We start from the raw sequence: 26,976 nt of genomic DNA on the forward strand, positions 1-26,976 counted from the left end.
TGCTTCCCAGATACCCCTTAAATTCTTTCCTAGATCCCCGCCTTTCTATCTTGTCACTCAGTCCTCAAGGCTCTATCTGTCCTGGGCCCTCTTTTCTTCACTATCTCTTAATAATCTCATTAGCTAGTGTATGCTCAACTATCATCTCAAAGCAAATCACTCCCAGACTTCATCTGGCTCCTGAAATCTGACCCTGCCTATTGGATATCTCCAAATGGATGTCTTGTAGACAACCTAAACTCGACCTGCCCAAAGCAAAACTAATCTTCATTTTAAGAAATTCTTTCTTCCTAACCTCCTTATTTCTTTTGGGGTTCTCACCAACCTTCCAGTTACCCTATTTACCACTTAAAAATGGTAAACTTTCCCCTCCCTTTTCCTTATCCCTCAGAGCTAACATTTGCCAAGTCTTCTCCTACACCATTTTTTGCACCCATCTCTTCTATTCATATGGCCACCATCATAATTCAGGCACTCATTATTAGTGGAGCAGTCTAACTGCTAATAACTAACTGGTCTTAAGGACTTCAATTTCTCCCATATCCAATCCGTTCTCCACATGGCCACCAATCAATACTTGTAATTTGTACAATATTTGCAAAGTACAGGTGTGGACTATATCACTCACTTTCTTACCCAAAACATTACAGTAGCTCCCTATTGCCACTTGAAGAAAATATAAAATCATCTGGCTGACTACCCCTTCATTAATTACCTAGATCTAAACCCAGTGACACTACTTGCCATTTCCTATTCATACTATTCAACCATCGGTCTCTTGTTTTTACAGTAGTAATCCCCCATCCTTGGAATATTCTTCCTCCTCACCTCTGTCTTGAAGAATCCCTAGCTGACTCAATTTGTATGCTCCCTCTGACACAAGGCCGATCATGATGCTCCCCAATTAACACCAGCCTCCTCTCTCCAGCACTTTCTTGGTCCTTACTCTATATGTTCTATGTCCATGCTGTTGTCCATCATTATGGACAGTCTTAACAGAAAATAAATTACCTTAGGGCAGGTAATACTTACGTTTAATTTCTGTATTCCCAGGGCCTAATATAGTACCTGGCATATCACAGGAACTTAATAAATGTTTACTGAATGAATGAATCAAGAACAATTATTTCCTATTGATGGCTTAATTCAGAGAGTGATTCAAATGCTAGAATTTAATTTTTTTAATAAAAAAATTTTAATGAAATTAATCTACATCCCCCCAATAAAAAGATACCAAGTTTTCTCATCCATTACCTTAATAGAAAATGTGTTAATCAATAACCCTTCCCAAACACTAAGAATGAATTGCAACTTGACAGCAGAAGCTAACACTGGAAGAAAGAATTGTTACAGAAAAGCAAGCAATATTCAAACCACAGAAGACAATTCTAGGAGTACAGAGCCAATTGGTTCATTATATAGACAGTATAAACTTTAAGGTGATATATAAATATAATTAACAGCTACTATTGCTATTGATATCATCACCACCACAACTATCCAACAAACCTTGTCCCAAGCCAGAATTTAAAATGTTCAAGTAATATGGAAGTTGTATAGTTGCTGTATTTTAATGTAATGTAATGTAAATAAAAGAGATGGTATTCCTTGATATAAATAGTAAAGTGAGGACCAGGAGAACAAATTATTCAATAAACAAAAGCATTGTAAACACAAGCATCTTCAAAAGGGTTAAGAACTGTGATCAATGTGATAATGTGTCATGATTCTAGAAGACTGATAATGAAAGATGCTCCTCACCTCCTGAGACATAGAGGTAATGAATTCAGGAAACAAAAGGAGACACACATTTTTGAATAGAGCCAAAATAATGGAATATCTATGGAGTATGTCTATTTTGTTACAAAGGTTTTGTTTTTCTTTCTTTTTTTTTTTTTTTAAGAAAAAATTTGGGGTGAGGAAGGTGAGGAAAGAAAACAAATATTTAAGTAAAACAAATTTAAAATATATATACATATATATAATATTCTTATAGTAGTTATTTTTCAAAGAAGCATTCTTTTTAACTAAATTTAATTCTATGCATTTCATTCCACAAAATCTAACCCATAATATACCACTGAAACAGAGAAATGCAGTACTTACCTTTGTTTCACATTTCTTGTGGCAGGAATACTTGCACACTACAAAAAAAAAACAAAGACAAATGCTGAGTTGTTTGACAAGTAATGCTTATTTTATCCAACAAGTCCTCCCAATCCTTGAAAAAGTTCCTATTACAGGACAGTTAGGCACTTTGGAGGGCAGAGCTGGAACTTTTCCTGATAACTACAGAGATTATTCATTTATGATGTAATCCAAAATTGCAAAAGAAAGTTGGTGGGCAGCAAGCATGAGGGCATACCAAGTTAAAATTTGATAGCAGTTACCAACTGTTAGAGTGAGGGTATGATGACTCAGGTGAAAGTTTTGGGCTGTTTTTTTCCCCTCCTGGAGATTAGCTACAAAGAGATTGATTTTCTTAAAGCGCTCCTTACTTTGGAAGCCAAATCCAAGCATGCAAGGAAAGATTCGATTATCCCAGAAAACTAACAAGCATTAGGATATACTCAGACATTTCTGGACACCTGCTCAAAAAGAAAGAAAGGTTTCAAAGTACCAGCAGAAAAGCAGTACAACTCCATGCTCTTAGCTCCAATGAAGTCGTGCATTTGGTTTATTTCTCCTTCCATTTCCGGACAACATAAGAATCAACTGTCAAAATAAATACATGTCTAAATTCCTACAGGCAAAACCTTCAACTTGGGCCAATTGTCTAAATTGAGCAGGTCATGTGTTGGCTTGAAGGTCCTAACAATGCCGATTTAAAGCTGGAACCAATGCAGATTTCACAGGACTTCTCCCCAGGAGGATGCAGCTGTGCCATAATAAGGAACTAAAAGCATTCTCCCTCTGCCACAATAGGATCTCCATAGTCACTGGCTGACCACTAGTTGTTTTTTTTTCTCCTCTCTAGGAAACAACTGGGCATTCAAAGACTTCAAGACTGAAGGATGACAGAAAGAATTTCACCATCTCCTACATATACAAGATCAATCAATGTTGTAATCCAGTCAAGTCCTTCAAGTTTTCCTTTCCAGTTTTCCTGAATTTTAAACGGATTTTTCTAAGTTCCTTCATACTTAGGACCTTGTGTGCCTTCTCATTTTAAAAGGGATTATTCATGTTGTTGATCATAGAATAAGATCAACCAGGAAAAATATTTATTTTTCATTTAGTGAGTGCACGTCCCAGAAGTAACTGTGTTAAATGGTTAACTGATCAAAAGAATCTTACTGTGGAAATGGGGAGGGGGTGATAGAAGGGGGTCTCTCTATCCTGTACAGATCATAAATATATATGGTTTGGAATATATTTTGAATAAAAGCTATACCTGATGTATAGAAGGAAGGTAAAAATCCACATTGACTTATTTATCCATCTGGTCAATGATATTCATAGTGAATTAATGAACTCTGGAATTCTTCCTGAACCCCTAGGGCACTCTGATGCATGTGATGAAGCATAAAGACTAGCCAACCATAAAATTATTTTAGCTTCTATTATGCCTGATTCTGAAATCTGCCACAGAACTGGAAGAGCTACCATTAGGCAGGAAACCAAAGTACCCTGGTAATAACGTCCATGGGTTATATGTAGCCCCAAAAAGAGAAGTTTATTTTTAATGGGATCCCCCAAAAGTGTCAAATATAAAAAAGTCATAAAAATAAGCGATGTGCCAAAAGTCTGGGAACGCAGAGACAAGTCTATCTATTTTACTTAGCCCAATAAGTGAACATAAGAAAATCTACGGCATGAAATCATACTTCATTCAGTAAGGACTTTAGAAGTACCTCACAGGCTGACTTCAGAGTAACAAATCATTCTGATTATAAGATACAAATGCACAACTTTGAATCCCCAAAGGCTCTAACTCTGAGGAATGCATACAGCATTCCAGATGTACCAGCATCACTTAAACAAAAGTCTGAAGGAACAAGACAATCTGCTAGTAAAAGGTTTTCATGCAGAGAATAACAGCAAATGCGACCTCTCCATCCAAGGTTTTCCATATACTATTCTAAATATCATAAATGCCGAGTGCAAACTAGAAAAGCTCATTTATTTATTACCCCTAGTTTCCCAAATACCTACTTTCATCATGATTTTAAAATGAACTGTGTCTCAGACTACAAGGTCTCTCTCAAAGTTTTCTCATTGTTTCTCACAGTGGTGACTTAACTTTAAAGCATGAGTTCTTAATATTTGTGTGAGTCATGGACCCCTCTGATGAAACATATACTCTCCAGTACATGATGTTACAAAGAAAACCAATAATTGTTTAACTAAATTGCAAAAACATTTCAACATTTTAAAGAACAATTTTGAAAGGCAGAAGAATTCTGATCAATGTAAATAATCAACTCTGACTCCAGAGGAGTTATGGTGAGACACATTTTTGTACATTGCCCATGTGGGAATTTGCTTGCTTGAGTGCATCTTTATTATAAAAGGTTTTGTCCTATTTTGTCCCCCAGAGTGAGGGATGGAGTTGAGAGGGGAAAAAAATAAATGCTTATCAATTTTAAAAAATAATTTTAAAACACCAGCTTTTGCTAGTATTTTGATGAAAAAAGCTATCTATCTATCTATCTATCTATATAGATATAGATAAATATTTTAAAGTCCACAGACACTAGGTTAAGAACTTCTGGTTTAAGGTATTAAAATATAATGGAATTCATTTTTAAAAAATCAAGCTAGTGTTCAACCTCCTCCCTTCCCCACCCCACCCCAAAAGTCCTCACAGGGATGAGATCAGAATCTGTTCAGGTAGTGGGGTCAAAACAAGGTTCTCATTGTCCTCTAAAATAGAAAGCCTTTTCCGCTTAATTCTCTGATGAAAATCAACATGTATAATATTAACCTAACCAGTACTGGATGCAACACTGACTCCATCCTGTAAAGCTGCTACTGCTATCATTTAAATGCATTTCAATGACAAGTTTATACCTAGAAAACAAAAATAAAGTAAGATGCTCCGTACCCCTCCCCCTCCCAAGCTCATTAACCCCACATCTGTCATCATCATTTCTCCATTAAGTCCCAAGGGTGCATTCATCTGATGTATTTTTCCATAGACACTAAATCTTTTCAACACCAAACTTCCGAAAAGAATCTATTCTCACTGTCTCCTCTTCTCTCATCACCTACTTACTGGTTAAATTCTTGCAATCTGACTTCTACAGCTACCATTCTCTTGCAGTTGTTTCCTCAGAAGGTCAGTGACCTGCTAATCACCAAATCCAAAAGTTTCTTCTGAATTCTCGTCCTCCTTGACCTCTGCGCAGTATCCACCCCTGTGGGCACACTGTCCTGGAAGCTCCTTTTTCCCTTCCACGACATGATACTTTCCCAGTTGTCTTTCTACTGCCATCATAACCTTCTGTTATTCTTTCTGCAGCTTTCATTGCTCATCATTTCTTTCCCCTCATCCTTAAATTGACATTCATTCCCCAAAGACCAAGGACAGCAGCAGGGCAGGTACAAGACAAATTACACTGGTCCTCTGAAGACAGACTTATAATCTATGACCAATGGTCAAACTGATCTTGCTGTTCCTTACATGTGACACTCCATCTCCTCTTCCACATTTTCATTTCTCTCGAGAATGGGCCATGCCTGTGTGTGTGTCTGTCTGTCTGTCTCGGGGGAAAATACCCCTTTACTTACCCACCTGGGCAAGGGATAGTCTGAGTCATATAAGGCATTGGAAGAATCACAAGTATTTATTTTCCTCAACTCTGTTCTATTTCCACTCTGATCCACAACTTTTTAAGAGGAGGTCGATGAATTTAGGTGAGGAAAAAACTGCATTTAATTTCATTAATCTCTAATTTAAATATACAGTCAGTGTCCTCAAGCAAAAGGAAACCGACAGAGAACAGAAAATTAAATATATATAGTTTCTTCTAATTATTGGAAGGCCTGATACAGACATCCAGGACTACACAATATTATTAATAATATCTAGCATTTATCTAACACATTAGGTTTGCAAGATACTTAATTAGTTGCAAGTGGTACATACTATTATTATCCCTATTTTACAATAAGGAAACTGAACGAGATAGAAGTTGGTCAAGGAAAAAAGGACAGGAATAAGCATCTACTATGTGCTAGATAATGAGTTAATCACTTTGCAATTATTACTTATCTAAATTCTCTCAACAACTTTGGAAGATAGGTACTATTATTATCCTCATTTTATAGATTGGGATCACACAGCTAGGAAAGGTCTGAGGCTAGATTTGAATTCAGGTATTCTATCCACTTTATCACCCAACTGCCTCTAAGATTAAAAGGGTCACACAGCTAAGTATCTGGGCCAGAATTCTATCTCAGAATTTCCTAATGCAGTAATTTAGCTGCTATGCTACTCGGCTGCCTGCAACACTGTTGGACACGGGAAGGAGCTGTTTAGTTCATTTCCTTGTTTTAGGCATCCTGGTTGTGTGCTATTTCCCAAGAATGATCCTAAGTTTTGTGGATGTTTATACAACTATTGACTGCCGCAGAGGAAAAAAGGCTGGTCTTCTGGAAAGGCCTTTGGCTCTCCTACCAAGCTCCACTTTTACTACTTTCTCCCTCAAAAACAGCTCCTCTGTTTTTAGTTTACCTGTCACCCCTAAGTCGTCATATACCATGTTTATTTAACTCTCCAGTGTTGACCTCTCACCCAAGTGCCAGTCTTATGTCTCCAATTGGTTCCTTGATATTTCTATTTTTACTTTTCCAGATATTTTTATTTTTACTTTCTTACCCTCCCCTCCTTAATTCCATACTTAACATATCCCAAAACCAGTTACTGATGGCACAACATTCAGAAATCTCTGATTCATAGGAATGAGTCTATTTACCCTTCATAGCCAATCAATCACCTTCCTTGAACCTTCTCTAGTTCCCTGACCCGTACTGATTTCTCTCCTCTTTGAGGACATAAGGAGCTGCCACAAAGGACGAATTAGAAGTATCTCGATAAATACAAAGCCATGCACTGTTACTGAGTACAAATGTGTTTATAAAGTGTATTAATTAATACACTTCAATTAATAATAAGTGTAATAACAAGCTTAAGATTAGGGAAGGTGGTACATATTCATATTTTGCGTCTTCATCTATTGGAAGCAATTAATTATAGGATTTTTCTGAGGCATTGAGAAGAAGTTAAGTATCCCAGGTCATGGTTAGACAGACTGTAATGTTTCAGAGGCAGCATTTGAATCCATATCTTTCTGACTCCAAGGCCTACTCTAACCATTATATCAAACTCTCTCATATATGATTATATCCTTTAAAAAATGATGTTCAACTATTACCTATAAAATTTCTCAAAATGATAATTGATGGTTATCAGATATCCAATGTTTTTATTATATACTTAATATTTCATTCTATTGAGGAGAACCCAACATAGGCCCTATGAAAAAGACACCATCTTTTAAAGACTATAAACATGGGAAAATAGGTGTATAAAAGTTCAAATCTTGCTGCAGATAGTAGTTGTTTGATTCTGAGCAATTCGCTTAACCCAGTTTGCCTCAGTTTCCTGATCTGTATAATGTGCTGGAGAAAAAAATGGCAGACCACTCCTGTATTTTTGTTAAGAAAAGCCAAAAGGGATTATGAAGAGTTGGACACTACTAAAACTTCTCAACAACAACAAATGTGGGAATTTGAAAATTGAAATTAGATATTAAAGAAGGGAGGGGTGAGACTTATGGTGAACAACTAAAACCCCTCATTTAACACTGTATGTTAGAGCTGGATAGCTTACTTACAGATACATATGATAATAAACTGATTCTTTCTCAGTCAGATTCCATTTCTGTCTGTGGTTTTTCAATGACAGTTGTTAGGGATTTTTTGGAACTGACTCTGTGTGACAGAATCCAGCTGATTTAATCAATATTGGGCTCATCAGCCCTGCTTTCAGTACTTCCTCTTGTCAGCTAAAGGTCTGAACACCACATATCAGTTCCCTTGTCAAGTTAGGCTATTTCCAAAATCGTCTATTAATTATAATATGTTACACTTCCTACAAAACTCCATAACCTACAATGAGGAACAACTACTTTGGCAGGTGAAAATTAATAAGGCAATGACAAGATTAATGAATAAATCAACAACCCTTTACCTTTGATAATATGAAACCTGAAAGAGAACTTCCATTACAAAGTGCAATTATATAACAAATCATTTTTTCCCATTTCCATTTACTACTGTCATTACATGTGTCACTAAAATTTAAAGGATCTCTCTCTCTCTCTCTCTCTCTCTCTCTCTCTCTCTCTCTCTCTATATATATATATATATATATATATATATATATATATATATACATATACACACATATATATATATATATATATGTATATGTATATATATATATATATGTATATACACATACACACACACACACACACACACACACACACAGTAAAGCAATATTCTTGACAGTATTTACCTGCTAAATCACATGGAACAATAAGTTACCAAGAACACTAAAAGGCTGCACAGTACACAGATGGCAGATCACACCTGACCACAGGCCTACAGTGGAAGCAGTCACTGTGGACAAATTGAAAACTTTGTTCCAAATAGAGAAAAGCATTCCTGCAGAGGAATGGGAGTCGGGAGGGAACCTGATAATCACTGATTTCTGGCCTTTGATACAGAAAATCATTAAGAAATGTTTTACTAGACTCCAGGAGCAACCAAAGGGAATAACAAACTCCATTTCTGAATTCCTCAGAGAGCCCCATCTTGAATAATCATTTTTTGCATCCAGTTTTAATTTACAGGTAAACATAAAAGAGACAGACTATTCTAAGAATATATGCTATGGCAGTGGAAAATGTGTTTCATGTGTAATAATCATCTATCACTTTTATTTCTGTTCTTAGTAGTTATGGATTCACAAAAGTCACTACATATTATATATATATAAAATCCTCTGTTTAATGAAGTCTTACTTTCCTTGGTCTGACAGTTCTTAATGAGAACAAAAAAAGGAAAAACTGAATATGTGATGAACTCACTGATTTTTTTACATGGCCAAGTTGTAATAACTTTGTAAAGCAATTAAATATGGAGAAACTGGTTCATCAATTCCCTTTCCAAAGTGATTATCACTGGAAATAGTTTTGGAGGAATTAAAGAAAAGTGATTAGTAAAGATATTGAGTAAAAGACATCTATCTGTGGAAAAGTTCTCAAAGGAACAGAAGAGATTGAATTTTCTCAGACCACAATATATAAGCATATTTAATCCCTTCCACCAATTAGTATAAAAGAAATCTCATATGAAATATGGGGATCCCAGGAAAAGACAGATTATCTAGCTAGATATCATCAGGAACTATACTCTCTTGGCAATATAAATTTGCCATTCATGTACTTTGGATTGACTTTAGATTAGTGTAATAGAATGTCAATTGGGAAGATTTGGATTCCAATCCTGCCCTCTGACACATAGTATATATACTATGTGACCCTGGGCAAATCATTTAACTTTTCCATATCTGAGGCAACTCTCCAAACCTATAAACTACAGAGAAGCTATAGGTCCATACCTCCACAAACCAAATCTTTGACTAAAACAAAACATCTCCATCACTAGATGGCTAAAAATGAAGATACATCTATGGAAAATTTCAAAACAGTCCCAGTTTCTCATATCCAAATGGAACAAATTTAGAGAAAATTAGTTATAGGAAATACATGATATCACAGAGCTTAAAAAAAACAATAATACAGGAATACATGAAAAAAAGATAAATTCCTAACTTTCAATTCATTAAGTTTATAAATAGCTCTTGGGAATAAAATAGAATATAATTAAATAAATAAAAAGGAATGGATAAGAGTAACCAAACAGTTCTGCTCCTTTGAAAAATAGTTTTTAAAAAATAAACAAACTTGAATAAGATAAAGAAGAAGGAAATCTGGGCAGGATATCTAATATACTATGTGAAGAAGTGATCATTTATAAGTGAATGAATGAATGATACATAATTTGTTAAGTGCTTACTACATATAGGCACTGTGTTAAAGGTATTTACGAAGACAAAATCAGAAAGGATAGTTCCATACCATATAAAACTAAGTGTAAGTGGAAAAGCTGGAAATAGGGAGCCTAATGATTATTACTATGGTCCAAGCAAGAGCTGATTCAGGCAAAGAGTTGGATATTAATCAATCATGTGAGTGTGGAGGAGACAAAAGATGGAAAAAATGTTTCCAGAGTAAAATCTAGAGAATGTAGCAAGCATCTGGATAGATTTGAAGGGTAAAAGAAAGACAAGAATCAAGGATGACTCTGAGATCATGTTAGTAGAATGATTAGGAAAATGATGATGGCTGTAACATAGATAAAGAAGTTAGGTCACCTATGTATTAAACCTTCCCTCATTTCTATAAGCTGTTAGCTATTCTATGTCAAATATTTCTAAATTTCTAAATTCTCTCTCCATTGCACCTTCATTCTCTACTTCAAGTTGTACTTGTCAGTGTGCCCATCCACTTCCACATTAGAAGTCATTATTCCTTCAAGATGTAGACTTCTTCGACAGCTCCTAACACCATACTTGATATAGTATATGCTTAATATTTATTATGTTGGAGTGAATGGATTCACCAAAAACTGACATCAAATGAACTTAGTCGAGGAATCTAGATATTTATCAGAACTTTCTGCCAGCATCCTGGAAGATATTTCATATAAAACACAGATATGGTCATGGAATATATTTGACTCAAAATTAAAGTTGGTCATAGCCTAAAGAAAGAAAAACAACAGATGGATCAGATGAGTAATTCAGTACATTGGTCACAGCAATCGCAGCAAGAATGTGTCCATTGGGTTCATTTGATACTCCACAGATTCATGGGTAAATATTGATAAGAACTGTACACTATGGAACAAGCATGAGAGATTGCATAAAGGAATTGACTTCCTCTATTGATAAACTGAATCTTCATAATAATATAATCATAGACTCAAAGTATACCTAAAAATGAAACAGGTTACTGAATACATATTCACATAATAAAATCTGTGTCGTTTTAATAAAAGCAAATAAACATGAATAATCATTTTTGTCTTTGTATACCCAACAAGCACATCACTTGAAATACGGTTTATACTTAAAAGCTTAATTGAATCAATTTCAACTGTAAAGACTTATGGGCTCCAAGAGTATAAATTAAGGGAAACAATGCAAAAAACTGGTCAATTATAACCCTCCTTTCCCCATTCAAAAACATGGTTATATACAAATCAAAATGATAAGGGAAAGAGGATAAATTTCATGTGTCTTTTAGTCAAATTTTGCCAAGAAAAATAAATCACATAAGTTGCCTTTGAAAATGAGACAAGTTTATCCAGCTCATATATATAATATACAGCTTAAAAAGTTGCTTTCTTCTCATATTATCTTATATTTACATAGTTCTTTTTATCCTAAATTATGTCAAAGTCTTTTTTTTTTTAACCAACCCTATATTTAGATCATAAGCCTGGCTAATATTCCCTATCATACTCCAAAGCTATCTTGTAGCAACAAGAATGTAGTATGCTGTTTCATTTCTGAAATCTGACAAGCCCCCCCTTAAATTACTGAGACTCAGCTTACCAAGAACACAAAACAGAATACAATTCACAGCAGCAGTAGTTTTGTTGCTAACAAACTCAAACTATAGTATGCTATTAGTTTATGTGAATGGGAATGGCATATGGAGAAGAAACACATTCTCTTTCATGTTATAAATGGCAAACTGACAAATCCAAACTGAAAAGTTGTATGAATCCAACAAGAAATCTACTTTTTAGTTTCTATGAAGCTAAGGAATACATGGATTCCTCCTAATGAAGAGAGACATATCCATGTAAGGTATTAAGTTTTCTCAGCTAAATGGACTAAATGGGAAATCAATACACCTCTAAAACCAACCTAACACATATTTACTCCAACAAACTAGGATTTGCACAAAATAACTTAATACTTTACAATGAAAAAAAAAATCAAAACACTCTGGGTCAAGCAACAATCTATACATGTTTGAACTTAGAAAACATAACCCTCTCCTTCTTTCACTTAAAATCCTCTTCCAGAGTCACACTGTGACAGAACGAAAACTCTGGGAGATCCTTTTACCAACCTGGAAATGCTTCAGGTCCAGGCTCCCTCACTGATTGAATACCAGTTGTCTGAGGATCAAAACAGGTAAGCTCTCTGAGGCTCATCACCAGCTGATCTCCAAGGTGATGATGCTCAGCTGAAACATCTCACGGAAATCTACTAAAAGAGTCCTTGAATGGAATACCTTTACCAGTGAAATCGCAAGTTGGAGAATGATCAAAGAATATATATATATATAAACAGGTCATAAGGTCCATATGCAACAACTTGCCAGCTCATCTGAAAATGGGGTAATAGAACCTAATCATGTAGAAAACTAGTTTAAAATTTTACTGACATTCAAGTTAATTGGGGATAAGGGTTGAGAGCAGAAAAAGTAATTTATTGAAAGTCAAGAGTAGTGGAGTGAAAAGAGCATTGAATTTGGAGTCAGAGGATCTTGCTCTGCTATTTACTACTTGAGTCACCTTCAGTAAGTTATTTCATCTCTCCTGGACAGTTTCCTCATCTGTAAAATGGAGAAATTGGAAAGCATAATCTCTAAGACTCATTCCAATTCTACTTCTAATGATCTACGAGCCTGAGTTCCTTTTTAAATAGCTATTCAATAGTTCCATTGATTATGTATTCTTTGGTCAGCTAGGTGGCTGAAAAATAGAGGTCAGGGCTTGAAATAAGGAAGTCCTTAGTTCAAATTTTCCCTTATTCTTAACCAACTGTGAAACTCTGAACTAATCACGTAAGCCCTTTTTGTCTCAGGTCTGACATCTGTAAAATGAGGATAATATTGTAGCCCTTCCCTCACAAGGTGGTTGTGAGTGAATTAATACTGATAAAGTTCTTTGTAAGCCTGAAAGCATTATAAGAATGCTAGCTATTATTTTAAATTCAGTGAAAATAGGGGGTGGTAGTGTACTGCAGCTTAAGGGAAAAAAAAAAAAAAAAAAAGAGAGAGAGAGAGAGAGAAATTTACAGTCACAGGACCTAGGACTGAATTCTGCCTCTGTTATTTACTGTTTATATAACTTAGAAACACCACTTAACCCTCTTCTGTGCCTCAGGTTCCTCCAAAAAAAAAGACTTTGATCCAGGTGATTGCTAAGGTTTCTACCAGTGATAAATCTTGATAATTTATGAAAAGTATGATTTATGTATTAACTCAATAGAGAGAGAGAGAGAGAGAGAGAGAGAGAGAGAGAGAGAGAGAGAGAGAGAGAGAGAGAGAGAGAGACACAGACACAGACACAGACACAAAGAGAGAGAGAAAGGGAGAGAGAGAGACAGAGACAGAAAGACAGAGAGGCAGAAAGTGACAGGGAGAAAGAGACAGACAGAGAGACAGAGACAGAGAAAGGGAGAGACAGAAAGAGAGAGAGAAAGGGAGAAACAGAAAAAGAGAGACACAGAGACAGAGAGAAACTATGTAATAAAGGTCTAAGAGCCAGTGATCTAAATTATTCACATAGGTTATTTGATTCAAAACATTTCTGTAATAAGTAATACCAATTTCATATTCTCACTGTATTGAAACTTAACATAGGGGAGAAAGAAAGGCCAGTAATGTTTTGTTCTATTTTTTTTTAAACTATCTCCATTTATATATGTGCCTCCCTTTGTGGGAAGATGACAAATCTACAGAAAATATTTTACTTATTTCAAGCTTCTGGTCTAAACAGGGCCTACATGGAGGGGAAAGTGGCAAAAATTAACACCATCTAAGAACATTCAGTTAAAGATTTGGGTGGAGATTTCTAGCAAGGCTCAATGTGTTCTTGTTTTATCAAAGCCACTTGACCAGTCTTATCAGTTTCCTAAAAAAAATTGGTGACATAAGATAGTAATTTAGTCCCCAACAATATAGTTCCAAGACAACACTGAAATGGTTATCATCAAAAATTATTATAATTTATGAGTTCATTCTGTTTTTTTCCAAGTATTACAATTTCCTAACTCAACACAATATTCTCATAAATCTTATTTATATAACATGAACCTGCACTTAGTTTTATGTTGCTTTGAACTGTTCTTCCCTTGGAAATCATTTTTTCTCTTTCTTAATCTTCCAACTGCTCCTTTGGAGAGTCAGAAAGTGTCTTCCCTCAGAGCTTTGCCAAGGGGATACAGCAGAAATGCACACTTATGAACTGAACTAGAAAATAGGATTGAAGATGTAGAAGACATGGTACCCTTCTTCCCCAGAAGAACTTTTAGTGTCCTAATTAGTTGGTAATACAACCCGTAAGTAGTAGAGGAAAGCAAAGTAGGGAATATGTAGGGAATACACCATTTGAAATGGAATTTGTCAGGGTGATTATCTTAAAGGATATGAGGGGGTGGGGCAAGATTTACACAAGGGTCTTAAGGAGTGTAGATTCAGACTGGGGTACTAAGGGATATAGGGAATGGGAGACAATTCACTGAAATATAGATGAACGAGTATGTAGAAATACTACAAGGCAGAGACTAAGATGTTCAGCAATCTGATATAGAACTGAAAGCCTAGAATTAGCAGGCTCTTTGGAATACAAAAAGTGCCATGCAAAAATCCCACCTGGCTGCTCACCTGAACTTCCTGACAGTCGCCAGAAGCCCATCTTCCTGTAAAATTACATCAACTCTGAAATTCACACATCCTCGGTCCCTCCTTCCTTCTCCCTCCTCCACCCCTTCTGCCTTGGGGTTCTTCCTCCTGATTGAAAAGTCTGGAGGATGGGCATAAGAAAGATCTTCCATGTTAAGAGGGAAGCCAGGACAGACACCTCATTTCCTACCAGGCTCAAAGACTTCCTTCAGCAGCAGAGCCAGGTACCCTCAGCTCTTTTTACTTCCCTCCCCCTTACAGCTCCTTTTAACCTAAAGTCCCTTTTTAGATAGAAAGATCCCGGAGGGCAGAAAATTTTACTTTTCTTTGTCTCTCCAGTGCTTGGCTCAAAGAAGGTACTTAACAAATGTTTATTGCCTGACAAACTGATAAACTTAGGATAGGTTCAATGTAAAGGCAGGGTAGTATCCACTGGATACTTGGAGTCAAAGAATCTCAGCTCTGCAGCTGCTTCTCTATGTGATTTGGGGCAAATCACTTAATCCTCACTTTTCCCCCATCTACAAAAGGGGAGGCTGGAACTAAATGATCCCTAAATTCTCTAATCTTATTATAAAACCCGGAAATCTGAGGCAAACTTTGAACAACTGGTCAATTTCTCCTGTTAGAGTGATGTCAATAATTATTTCTTCACTTTAACAACAGAGTATGGTTATTTTAATGCAAATACTTTTGAAAATTTTGAATTTCTCTATTGAAAAAATAATACATCAATTTAGTGTGTGGAGCATAATCTGAGAGTTTAATGAGCCTTTATTTTTCCCCCCTGGCTAAAGTAACAGCCAGGCTACACCGCTACCCAGTTCCAAGCAGATGACTATCTACTATAATGGAGCCCAAAATGCTAATGGCTCAGATAGCTTAGAACTCCCAAGAGAGAATCCAGAAATTTTCTGACAGCTCAACAGAGTAGGGAGGATTATAGAGCAAGTCAAAGAAAGCTAAGAAAGCTAAGGTATGTGTGGCAGCCGGGAAATCCAGCACTTCAGGTATGCACGGGGCAGCAGCTTTCAACAGAAAACCAGACTCCAGACAAAAAAGAAGGGGAAAGAGAATACAACTTGGCAGGAACCTTGAATCAGAAAGACAGTAGACAAAAACCTGTATTTGAAGCTCTTTTAATTAGCTAATTGTCAACAGAACCAGAAATCGTTCACTGAGACCTACATTGGGCAGTTTTAATTGAGCTTCGCTTTTCATTAGCTTTGCAAAAAATAGCATCAAGTTGCTGAGCCACAGTTGTGGCTACATTTTCAATGTGTGTGGCCAAGAACACTCTTTTTTTTTTTTTTTTTTTTTTTTTTTTTAACAGTATAATACACATAATCTGAAGCCTTAGAAAGAGATATAAGGGGATAGTTCTATTCTGAGCTGGTCAGACTCTCTTGGAGAGCTCTTATAAGAAGACAATGTTGTCCAGAAGAAGGTATCCAAGATGGTGAGAAGACCCAGGGGGAAATAGCCCAAAGAATAGGGGGGAATGACAACTCTGTGCTGGGGAAGAGAGATTTGTTCTGCAAGGTCCCAAAACACAGGGCTAAAATCAGGAGGTAGAATCCATGGGATCATAAATCAGAGCTGAAGATCATCTCTTCCAACCAACTCATTTTATAGATGAGGAAACTAATAAAGTTGGGAAACATTAAATGATTTGTCAAGACCACATAGGTTTAAGTAAATAATAGTCAAGACTCAAACTCAGACCCTCAGTCTCCATACCATACTCTATTCTACTACACTATCTATACTATACTATACTATACTATACTATACTATACTATACTATACTATACTATACTATACTATACTATACTATACTATATATACTATACTATACTATCCCCAAAAGCCTCAGATTTCAACAACTTGATGGGAGGGGGGAAATTTCCTAATGAGTTATCCAAAAATGAAAGAGATGGTTAAAAGAGGCACTGGATTTGGCCCCTAGCTCCTAGTGTCTTCCTCTCTGAGAATACTTTCCATGTATACTGTCTATAAGGTATTTGGGGTTCAGGAGATAAAGGACCCGACCTGAAGTCAACAAGACTATTTTCCTGAGCTCAAATTAGGACTCACTATGAGATCCTGGACAAGTCACTTAACTCTGTTTGCTTTGGTTCTTCATCTATAAAATATGCTGGAAAAGAAAATGGCAAACCACTGCATAACTTGGCCAAGAAAACCCCAAATGAGGTCACAAAAAGTCAGACATGACTGTAATGACTAAACAACCAAAACAATTCTGGGGATGTTTTATAACTATCTATTTATAGGTAGTCTCTCCTATTAGGTGTCTTTATATTTCTTTTATCACTAGGATTGAGCAGAGCATATATAATAAATGCTTGTTGATTGATTAACTATATCTCCAAGTGGAAATGACTTGTCAGAAACATTTTAAAGAGCATTCAAAGTCCAGGCTGAACTACACGAACCCTCAAATTCTCTCCCCATTCAGATCTTCTGATCTGGTTTGGAATTCTTCCATCTGAACCATGTCAGTAGGGATATGACACCCAGTGAAAGTAACATTTGTCAAACAAGAGAACAAACTATCATGCTATAAATAATCCATAAAACTTGCCACCATCAGTAGACTAGCATAGAGAGTGCTTCTGTAGGGTTGAGGGAGACACTGACAAATCCAAAATAATTTAGCTTGATAATTTGGGGAAATCTCTCACTTGCCATCCCATTTTACTTGAAAAAAAACAACATAAAGCAACATAATATTTCATATGTTGGGTAATCATCAAAACAGAAAAAGCAGATTATAATGGATGAAGAGACAATCTAAAAACCAGGAAAATTCCAATTCAAATTCCAACTGTGACACATACTGTCCAAGTTACTCTGGGTTAAGACAATTAACCTCTCAGTATCCTAAGCAACTCAGAGACTTTAAGCTGAAGGAATGATGTCAACCAACAGTGACAGAAGAATTTTCTCATCTGGGAAATTCCTAAACCAATGAAATCATGGGTCCAGTCTCTACCCCTAGCCTAATTATAAGAATGCCCCTTTATCCATTCCCCTTGGTTTCAATATATTACATTATTCCAAAGATAATTAGGGGAAAAGGAAAATAACCTATATGATCTAAAATGTTTATAGTAGCTCTCTTTGTGTTAGCAAAGAACTGGGAATTAAACAGATGCCCATCAATTGGGGAATGGCTGAACAAGTTATAATATATGATTGTGATGGAATACTGCTGTGCTATAAGAAACAATGACTTCAACGGTCAAAGAAAATGCATTTCAAAGCCAAACAATGGAAAGACCTTCATGAAATAATAAAAATGAAATAAGCATAACCAAGAAAAAATATTAAATACATTAACAGTAGTAATAGTTTTAAGAATGACTTTGAGCAAATAAGTCATTTTCAGTATTATAAATACCCAAATTGATTATAAAGGCCATATGAAGGAAGACACTATATGTATCCAGAGAAAGAACTGATAATAGAAGTATGTGTAAAATAATTTTATAAATATGCATGTGTGTATGCATAAACATATACACAAATTTTTCATCTAATGGCAGTTATTTTTAGGGTGAGGGGAAGAAAAAAGGGGGGAGAAATTTATATAATAATTTTATTATATATATTTATATAATATTAAATTATATATTATTAAATATAACCATATAAAATAATATATTAATATATAATAATGTAAATATAATTAAATATAATATAAACTTAAATTATTTATAGAATATAAAATATTTTTATATTTATATAATAACTTTATTATAATATGTAAAATGAATAGCAAGTTGCATATAACAGACATATAATTTTTTTGTTATGCTACAATTTGGAAATGCTTCTTTTATTCCATAAATTAAATCAAACCAAGTAAATAAATAAAATCACAATCAGATGTCTTTCCTTAGACTTATTTAGGTTAGATATCTTTATTAAAAAGGGGGGGGGAAAGCTCATTAAAGGTTAAATTATAAATTTGAAAATGCCATGTCCCATCAGATAAGATAGACCCTTTTCTCTTTGACTTCTACAAGTTCTCCACACTTGTCTTCAGGAGCAAAGCAACTTGCAATAACCTTTTTTATTCTTTTTTGGAAAGCTCTATACCACTAGAGTCTCTCCAATTCTTACATTTGAACCATTCTCTTCACTTAATTAGCTTAAAGTAGTTCCTCTGGTAACTTTTAATGATTAGTTCTGCCCTTACAGCTGAGACTGACTTTTGACTTATGGTCCTGGCTGCCAGATGGCAATCCTCTCCGGATACCAGGCAGCCTCCAGTACTAACACATCAGGCCATTGCTTCCTCCTGCTCTTAGTCCACTTCACTGATACTGCTTCAGAATCAAAGAGGAAGAAGTCTGAGAAGAAAGGCAAAAAGTGGAAAAATGATATAATGAAAACTCAGGCGATGGCTTTATAGAAAGAAGGCTTTGAATACATACAAAGAAAATGTACGTGCATGATGAATATAGAAATACATCTAGAAGAATTGCACATCTTTAACTAATCATATTGCATTGCTTCCTTGTCCTGAGGGAGAAGAGAAGGAAAAAAATTTGGAACACAAGGTTTTGCAAAGGTGAATGTTAAAAACTATCTTTGCATGTATTTGGGAAAAAAAAAAAAACCCACACACACAACAAAGAAAATCCATTTCAAAGCCAAAATTTTCCAGATTCACAGATAGTAACAGAATCCTAATTTGATTGTTTTTATTTCAGTTAAATAACAAATTTTAATAAATTTTTAAATTAAATTTTAAGTTTCAACTTTGAATTTCAAGAGATTTCAGAACAAACTCAAGTTGTATCTTTATCCACTGTCCTGGAAATCTACTTGGCTAAGGCAGGCCATGAATTAGAGGCCCCAGACTGAGGCCTGCTACTCTATAGAACCATTCTATCAAGTTTTTATCTTCATTATTCTCGACTCCTTATTTCCCTCATCACACATATACAATCAGTTGCTAAATCTTACTCCACAACATTTCTAGCATCTCATCCCTTAATCTTATGTCAAGCTCTAATGATCTTATACTTAAATTACACCAACAGCCCCCTAAGTGATCTCCGTACCTCAAGTCTCTCTCCATTCCAGTTCATCAAGTCAAAGTTATTTTCATAAATTCATATTTGACTGGTCCCCCCTCTTCTCAAAAAATTCACGTGGCTCCTATTGCCTCCAGGATAAAATTAAAATACTTCCTTTAATATTTTAAAGCTTTTTACAACAGCTTGAACTGATCTCCCCTCCCACATTCCAATCTATAGTCCCCCTGGCCTTTTCTTGGTATCTCACATACAACACTCCATCTCCTCCAGTCCCTGAGTCTTTTCACTGGCCATCCTCCATGACTGAAACAGACTCTCCTTCCTCACATCTTCTTCATGGAATCCCATTCTTCCTCAAAGATGCAGCTCAAGCACCAACTTTTTTCACCAAGCCTTTCCTAACCTCCTAATTGCTAGAGCATCTCAAAATATCAAACATTAATTATTTTGAATTCATTTCATATTTATTCTATATATAGTTATATTGATGCTTGTTGCCTCTATTAGAAGATAAGATTATTTTCCCCCATATTTATTTTTATAAATTTTTTTAAAAATTTTTCGACAGACATGCAAAGATAACTTTCATCATTCACCCTTGCAAAATCTTGTATTCCATATTTTTCTCTGTGCCTCCCCACCTTCTCCATCCTCTAGACAGCAAGTAATCCAATATAGATTAAACATGTGCAATTCTTCTAAACATATTTCCACATTTAGCATGCTGCACAAGAAAAATCAGATCAAAAGGGGAAAAACTGAGAAAAAAAAAGCAAGGAAACAACAAAAAAGATGAACATATTATGTTGTGATCCAAATTTAGTCCCTATACTCTTCTCTCTGGATGCAGATGGCTCTCTCCATCACAAGATTATTGGAACTGGTCTGAATCACTTCATTGTTGAAAAGAGCCACCGCCATCACAGTTGATCACATCATCACATAATCTTGTTGTTGCCATGAATAATGATCTCCTGGTTCAACTCACTTCACTCAGCATCAGTTCATATAAGTTTCTTCAGGCCTCTCTAAATTCATCTTCCTGCTCATTTCTCATAGAACAATAATAGTCCATATCATTCATGTACCATAACTTATTCAGCCATTCTCCAAATGATAGACATCCATTCAGTTTCCAGTTTCTTGCCATTATAAAAGGGCTGCCACAAAAAAAATTTGCATGTGTGGATCCCTTTCCTTTCTCTAAGATCTTTTTGGGGTATAACCCCAGTAGAAACACTGTTGGATCAAAGGGTATGCACAGTTTGATAGCCCTTTGGGCACGGTCCAAGTGGCTTTCCAATTGGTTGGATGAGTTCTATGTCAAAGTCTTACAACTGTCTGGCCTTTAAATATCTTGATGGAAGTAATTATGAGAATGGAAATTCAGAAATGGCTTCCAGGATAAAGAAAAAAGATTAATTGATGCTCTTTAGAAGTGGCTGAAATGAGAATATGATTAATTCTTCAATTAACTATGCTCCATATATCACTGTTGGCTTTTGCCTGTCTAAGAAAGGCTGCTTCACATATGCCATCATGAATGGCTTGGAAGAAATCTTGTATTAGGAAAGTATTGGCTACAGGAAATCACTTACATTTGGTAGCTAGGGACTAACTGACAGTGAAACCCATCAACCTATTCACAAAATAGTTATGTCACTGAAATGGGCTATTCCAAAGGTTTCATGTAATTAGTATAGCTCTAGGTATGGAAGGATATACAAGTTACAAGCCAAAAATTATTTGTTATAGCCACTAGAAGAGTATAGTCCATAGATAAGTAATAATAACTGGCTGAGTTTGCCAGTTACTTATATGGGCCTCAAATTAAACATTTATAAAAGTGATAAAAAAAATAATAATTCCACTACCTACCCTCATAAAGTCATTGTTTATTTCATATGAAATCACGTGCATTAAAAGTATTTGATAAACCTCAAAAGACTATACAGTATTACTGTAATGAGTCAATATGGTATCTGGTGAAAGAACAATAGGATGTGTAATTAAAAGATTTGGGTTCGAGTCCCAATTCCTTTACTATGCCCTTTACCTTGAGCATGTGATTTCAATTATTTACCCGAGAAAATAATAAGCCCTGACTCTGAGAAATAAAGTGGTAAAATATAAACAGTATCAGAGCACCTGGGTTCCAATCCTGACTGTTTCTTAATTAACCAAAGTTATGTAGTCTTTCCATGATCCTATTAACAAATCACAACAAAAACATAATTTAATCCCTACCAAAAACAAAAAAAAAATCTGTTCCTCCCTCCAATCCCGGAGAATCTTCTGCTCCTGCCAGGATGATCTACTTTAGGGCCTCTCCATTTTTTCCCAACCTAAATTGGAAAACACTAAAAACACTAAAATCTATGGCTTCAAAAAGGACAAAATTTAACCCATTTTTAACAGTCACTTTTCTGCAGATGAAAGGTACCAAGGGTGGATAGAAGATCAGCCTTAGAATCAAGAAGTTCCAGGTTCAAGATGCTTGCCTTGAACAAATAGCTATTTGATCATAAACAAGTCATTTAATCTTTCAATACTCTCAGGCAATCTTCAAAGAGTGGGGCTCTTAACTTTAAACCTTTTTTTTTCCTTTTAATATTTTGATAACTGTATTCTATATAGTGGGTTTCCTTTATAATCTTTTTTATTTTATTTTATGCATGTAAGAACATTATTCTGAGAAGGGGGGGGTCCATAAATTTCACCACTTTAGGGGTCCAGGACACAGATAAAGGATTAAAAAGCCCCTCTCTAAAAGTTCAAATTAAAGATAATTATAATCATCAATCTGGATTTGTGAAGTGGGAATTCACTTCCTAAATGAAATCACAAATCTTGGCCAAAGTATACGCAGAAATATTACAATCAGTTCCAAAGACTAACAATAAAGTTGTTAGAATCCCACAAACCCACCCACCCACCCTGACTCATCCTCCCCTCTCCAAGAACACTCACACCCATATAGACAACTGTTCAAATATTTTGTGTTAGTAAATGACCTCCTTAGGTCTTCCTGTAAATTCACTTTCTCTTTCTCTCATTTGACATTTATCATGTATTATTAGCTTATTGTCAAACATGTCTTTTCCCCACTCCCTTCCCAACTAAGCTTATAAAATCTTAAGGGCAGGAATGGAGTTGTCTTTTTTTGAATATTCCAAAGGGAAAATCTAGCACCATCCTAACATAGGGAAGGTTTAATTAATCTTAATTAGTTAAAATGATGAAGAATTCTCAGAACTTGCTTTTTAAATAAGTAAGAGAGAAAATAGAGAAAAGTATGACTCCATGGAAAAACAGCTGCAGGCAGCTCCCTTGTTGCACGAGTTCCGGAGACTCATCTTCTAACTCATCTTCTAACAAGTATATACTGCATCTTATAGGAAACAGGTAATAGCCGAATTCACAGCTGACCCTGATTGACTTTCAACACTGCAAAATCTAATCATCTTCAAACTCACTACTTCTTTGTTCCTAAGAAGAGTAAAAGCAATTCCATCTCACTGGAAAATAGGAAAATGGCTCAAAACAAAGTGTTCTTTCATTGACATTTCCTTTTGAAATATAGTACAGTGCCTTTTAGGTGAAACAATTTTTAGATAATGAAATTAACAAGAACTTATCTATGCGCAACAGTCCTCCCAACACAGAATTTCAGGTCTCTTTGATGTGGTTCATTTAAGATGGACCAAACCTAATTAACTTATATGATAGCATCAGTGTTTAAGAAAAAACAAAAAAAAAAAAAAAAAAAAAACAGATCTCTTGAACTGAGCTGTCTCCCTTCCACAGTCTGAAATGGTTTGAGACCACTTGGAATCTTACTTGGGCAAGGTTAACTTAAGGACTGAGAAGAAAATGTGAAATTTTAATTTACCTGGTGAGAAAATCTTGAACTTGATTGGGGAGATGGGGAGATATATGTGTGATATATATACATATATATACTTATAAAATATGTGTTTATAAGTATTTACATATGTAATATTAAAATGAATAGTTATAAGTTTTATATATTCACTTTCTATATAATTTATTTGATTATTGATTCATTCACATTTCCACATTATTTTTTTAAGGCTAGCTCTCCTTATCTCACACAGGCTCAGAGTGCAATAGCCAATCACTGGCCAAATCCCACTATTGATTAACATGCAAGCTCCAACCTGGCACACTTTCCGCCCCCCCCCCCATTCCTATTCAGTGTGGTGTTCTCTTTATTTAAAAGGGGATGGAGAATGGAAGAATCACATCAACAGACTTTAAACTTACTATAACTCAGAAGTCCAAAATTCAGGCTATCCCCGCCCCTCCTCTAATCCTCCAGTATGGCAGGAGTGCATCCCTATAGTCAGCCAGGCATTCTGGAAAGCCAGCATGGTCCAAGTTATTAGCTTTGGGGCAATATAACATCTTCTTATGACAAAACAAAGGTGAGCAAATTGAGCTCTGGAGCAGCAGCAACTTAAGGAATATTGTAGGTGAAGAAAAACTGGAGAGAAAGAAATAACCAGGCCATTGACAGGCAGGAAGAAGAAAGGTCATTAATTTTGCTCCTGGCAGCTGCCTTTCAACGGAAAATTCCAACTTTTCCTTACTCAGGAAGTTACAATCTAGTGATAAAACTCCTTACATACTTGCCCAAAGACTAGCCTTTCTTATTTAAACAAGCAGATTGACCAAGCCAGCGATTACATGCAACTCTCAGGGCCATTTACTAGCCTACCTCTCCAACCTTATTTCACAATCTTACTCCCGTGTTAGAGCCAAAAAGAACTACTCAAGTTCCCTCAAATGTGACCTTTACTTTAACTGTTCCAGGTTTTGCTCATACTTGTTCCTATGTCTGGAAGGCCCTTCCCCCTTACCATCTCAACTTGCTGACTTACTAACCATTCTTCAAACTCAAGGTCAATGACAACTCTTCCATAAACTCTCTTTTGATCTCCCCGCCAAAGGGAATCTCTTCCCACTATGAAATCACTTTTTACCTTCTTTGGGATCTCCTTTATATATTTGGTATCATATTTTTTAATAGAGATCTGTGTACATGCTACACCTACCATATTAGGATAAAGGGAACATATTAGAATAGCAACTCTTTGAAGTCCCTTTACCCTAACTCTTTTGGGGAGGCGGAAGGGTAGAAAGATGTAGAACATTTCATTTAACAGAATTTTTTTTTTCCACGTACTGATCAATTTTGCTGATTTTTTTCCTTTACCTTTTCGTTTTTATTTCTAAAACTTATTGTGATTTAAGATGACTGGAGATGGGAGGAGTGTTGAGATTCAATGGTAATACATCAAGGAATGATGTTAAAAGTCACTAAAAATCCATTTTTAAATGTATAATAAGCTCTTTCAGGAAAGGGACCTTATTTTTCATTTCACCCATATTGAGCTAATCAACTAATGAATAGCTAATGAATGAATAGACTGATGAATATCCTGAAATGGAGAAAAAAACTGTTCTGAGATATACAAATATTACTAGAGATAATGTGTCACTGTATCTTCCTGTGAGTGGATGACTCTCCAATAATAGTGTTTAAGGCATACAAAACAATTAGATGAATACATTTATATAAAAGAAATAGGAATTGTCCCTGAAAATGGGTCTGCCTCACAGCAAATTTAAAAAGTACAGCTCAGAACACCCAATTAGAAGTCTTTTTTAAAAAAGAATGACCACACAATATATGGCCAGATAAGCAGGATGAATATCCTGCCAACCTGGAGCATTTCCCACTCTTTTATTTCTCTTCCAATGGAAAAAAAAATCATTCTTGCTTTTCAGATAAGATCATATAAACTGGAGAGCAGTTGAAATATGCAAAGTGCCATTAGAGTTCTACATAATGAGAATCTCTAAGGTCACTCCTTTAGCATATGAAGAAATGACACTTTTTATATCCCCTTCAACCCAAGCCACCCCCAAAGCTGCTTAGCCTAGATGCATAAAACTTCAATGAACTTAAATGTCAGCCAAGAGACACTCAGTTTCATCTGAAAAATGAGAGAGCCATATTGGACTCCAAGGTCCCTTCTAATTTGAACATTGTTCAATCCTGTGACATAAAACAACAGTTTAGGAATAAAAATTTTCCTTTGGTCGTGGAAAATGACTTAGTTATTCAACAAGTGTCAAGAGATAATTAATCTTCCCAAAGAAGAGGCAAGATTGTCTCTTTTTTAAAGGCTACCCAACAAATAGTTTAAACTTGGTGAAACTTTTCCAAAGTTGCTAGGAAGTTTTCTGTATAATAATAATAATGGCTGATATTTATATAGTGCCTCTTATGTGCCAACCTCTTTAAAAATATTGTATCTCATTTATCTTCACAATAATCCTAGAAGGTGGGTATTATTATTATTATTCCCATTTTACAGATGAGGAAGCTGAGACAAAGATGGAAATGCTTTTCTCAAGATTACACAGCTAGCAAATAACTTAAGAAAAAGTTAAAACTTAAGAAAAATTTGAACTCGGCTCTTCCTGTCTTCATATACACTATCCACTGAGTCACTTACTGAAATAGATGCTAATCATTAAGAAAGAATGTTACTTTCTGTGGGAAGTTTCCTGATACATGATCCTGATTCAAATAATACCTATTTTTACAGGTTTACATATTGTAGGCTCTCGGAAGAACATAAGATCCCTGAGGACAGGTACTATTTTTATTTTTGTCTTTAGATCCCCAACACATAAATATCTTGCATTCAATAGATATTTAATAATTACTTACTTAACACTAAGTCCTGCCTATTTATTAAGTAGACTTGTCTGTGTTCTTTCACTGTAGAAAGGGGTGAGCGACCCCTTCTGGCCACTAAAGGTCAAGCTACAAATAAGTTGCTTTTCTCATAACATCAAATATATTTTTGATATGTGTATGTGTGCATATAGACACATGTGTGTATACATGAAAACTTCTTTCTCCTAAAGCATTAAATAGTCATTCTCACCATTTTAAGCTAAATCCTTTTATCAAAAAAAAAACACATTTATTTAAGGGCTTACAGTTTTTCTTAAAAATTTTTCCCAAGAAGAATAACTATCCATTCCCTGAAATCTAAGGCAAATATAAAAGAGAAATCAGA

At 35.3% G+C, this 26,976-nt stretch overlaps 1 protein-coding gene across 7 annotated transcripts in view; it reads right to left on the reverse strand.

Moving 5' to 3' along the window:
• Positions 1–26,976, reverse strand: part of TNS3 (tensin 3) — a 455,488-nt gene that overhangs the window by 253,822 nt on the left and 174,690 nt on the right. For 5 of the 7 annotated variants that reach the window (XM_074283576.1, XM_074283574.1, XM_074283580.1 and 2 more), the window contains exon 3: positions 2,107–2,144. In XM_074283576.1, the coding sequence (XP_074139677.1) occupies positions 2,107–2,144 (38 nt within the window). Of the gene's footprint in view, positions 1–2,106; positions 2,145–12,221; positions 12,409–26,976 lie in introns of those variants that run through there. The other 2 variants (XM_074283578.1, XM_074283577.1) reach the window with 1 other exon arrangement.

This window comes from Sminthopsis crassicaudata, chromosome 1 (assembly GCF_048593235.1).
Source record: "Sminthopsis crassicaudata isolate SCR6 chromosome 1, ASM4859323v1, whole genome shotgun sequence".
NCBI lineage: Eukaryota > Metazoa > Chordata > Mammalia > Dasyuromorphia > Dasyuridae > Sminthopsis > Sminthopsis crassicaudata.